The following is a 2,261-nucleotide window of genomic DNA, read 5'->3' as shown; positions in this document are numbered from 1 at the left end:
AGACCTTCATTAGAACAATGGCCTTGAGTTGGGTTTTGATGGAAGAACTGGTAGCCTCAAGATGGTCCCAGCTCTTTGCTTCTAGGGAGTGACATATAGGATACTCATCAGCTTTAGAACAGAATTCTCAGGGTTGTCTTCCCGAAATGGAGCAGATGGAGTAAACTGAGCTGAGCAGCTCAACAGATGCAAACCTTCTCATTGCTTGTTTCCCTCCAGAAAACCAGAACTGCTTAAAGGAGTGTATGCAATGGGATTCAACAGGCCATCGAAGATCCAAGAAACTGCATTGCCTTTGATGCTTGCACATCCGTAAGTTCAAATGATCAAATATTTTCTAACAACTGTCCACCCATCTCCTTCAGCTGCCAGTAAAAATCCTACTATAGCTACTACAGCTCTGTTACACCAACTATTGATATGGATAAAGACCAATTGGGAAGCTGCTTCCTTTTTAGACTGGCCATAGACAAACCTATCGCCCTGTGAATGATGGACAGGAACCTGCCGCCTCTTAAATGGTGTGATGGCTGAACATGGTTGTCCAGACCAACTAGACTCTCCCTTTCATTCTTCTTGCACTACCCCTAGATCAGGGGGATCCCTGTTACAGAACTACAATTCCCATAAGACATTGCAAGACTGGCAGCCACATGCATGGCTTCCCTAGGCAGATGCATGATGGGATTTGTATTGTCACCGCAGCTGGAGGGCCAAAGTTTGGCTACCCCTGCCCTGGATGGTAAAGAGTATCTGGCAAAAGCTGGGGCTGGATTCTTCTGTGAGAATAATCCCCATTCATTTGTCTTTGCAGCCCACAGAATCTAATCGCTCAGAGCCAATCTGGCACCGGAAAAACTGCCGCTTTTGTCCTCGCCATTCTCAGCAGAGTAGACCCCCTGAAAAAATTCCCACAGGTAAGTATGTGAGATGTTTTTTTTACCCTGAGGTTTAGTCCTGGGGCTAAAATATATTAAAGTTCCATCTCATGGTATTGGGTTTGTTGTTACCCAATTGTTTGCGGGATGCTGCTGTGTTTATGTTCTTGGCATTTGTTACAGATTGGATTTGGCTATAAAGCCCCCAAATGTAACATATTTTTATTTATCTTTTTCAGTCCCAAAAGTTTTTACAAAATGCTTTCAGGGGACCTCTTTGGGCATGTTTTAAAACCCAATTGAACCCTTAGTTTAAAGCTGGCCATACACCCTGCAGATTTTCTGTGGTCAGATGGAAAGAAAATGTGCAACAGATTCCTCCATCTAGGCTACACTGTGTGGATGGAGGAATCTCCCGCCGGGCCAACTTCAGTATCTTGCTACTCATCCCCGCTGGCTGTCAAAATACCTGAACAGTCTGATTGGACGCAGGCATTGTTCAGGTATTTTTATAGCCAGCGGGGCCGACTAGCAAGATACTGAAGCTTGGCCCAGCGGTAGATTCCTCCATCCACACAGTTTAGCGTAGATGGAGGATTCCGTTGCACTTTTTCCATCTGACCATAGAAAGTCTCTAGGTGTGTGGCCAGCCTAACTGCTAAATCTATTCCAGGTGCATCAAAATAATTTTATTTCTAAAGCAGCCACAGCATGAGTAGAAATCCCTGTCCCCGGCCAGCAGCTGTAGAGTGGGACCCTTGCTCTCTGTGTGGAAGCAGTGGTCCCGTTGCAGAGGTCTAACATATCCCCTATTGAGTCAGTCAGATCTTTTCAATCAGCAGGGACTCTGCTAATTGCCGTGGGGCGGAGTTATGAGACCACTGCTTCCCTGCAGAGAGGAAGGTTCTTTCACAGCAGCTGCTGGCAAGGGGCTGGCTTTTCTACTCTGTGGCTGCTTTTAAAAGTAACCAAACTGTAAGACATTGAACACCTTTATGTTTTGATGCACCACCATGTTGGGGTGGACGCTGGTTTGCTTCTGGAGGCAAACCTATTTTCTTTTGTAGATGACCAACATAAACTGCATTGTGTTATATCCAGCAACAGAACTCGTACTGTGCATCTAACCTTATATTATAAAAGTGCTGATGACAAGTTTTCCTCTTCCCTCTCAGTGCATCTGTCTCAGCCCTACCTTCGAGCTGGCTTTGCAGACGGGACAAGTGATTGAACAGATGGGAAAGTTCTGTGATGGCATTGAAGTTGTCTATGCCATACGTGGAAACAGACGTATGTTTTAATATAACGTGTGCATGTACATATGAGGTGTATGTATGTGTGTGTGTGTGTGTATATGTATGTATATGTATGTATATATATATA

The 2,261-nt window shown here is 44.8% G+C and overlaps 1 protein-coding gene across 1 annotated transcript in view; it reads left to right on the top strand.

The window, feature by feature from the left end:
- Positions 1-235: 235 nt before the first annotated feature.
- The window catches only part of LOC108789088 (ATP-dependent RNA helicase DDX25-like), a 10,634-nt gene continuing 8,608 nt past the window's right edge, over positions 236-2,261 (top strand). The window contains exons 1-3 of the mRNA XM_018559018.1: positions 236-312; positions 815-917; positions 2,054-2,168. Coding sequence (XP_018414520.1) covers positions 251-312; positions 815-917; positions 2,054-2,168 — 280 coding nt within the window. The 5' untranslated portion in view covers positions 236-250. The remainder of the gene's footprint in view (positions 313-814; positions 918-2,053; positions 2,169-2,261) is intronic.

This window comes from Nanorana parkeri, unplaced genomic scaffold (assembly GCF_000935625.1).
Source record: "Nanorana parkeri isolate BGI_ZX_2015 unplaced genomic scaffold, ASM93562v1 scaffold376, whole genome shotgun sequence".
Lineage (NCBI taxonomy): Eukaryota > Metazoa > Chordata > Amphibia > Anura > Dicroglossidae > Nanorana > Nanorana parkeri.
The sequence above is the reverse complement of the archived record's forward strand: the minus strand, read 5'-3'. Positions and strand labels throughout refer to the sequence as shown.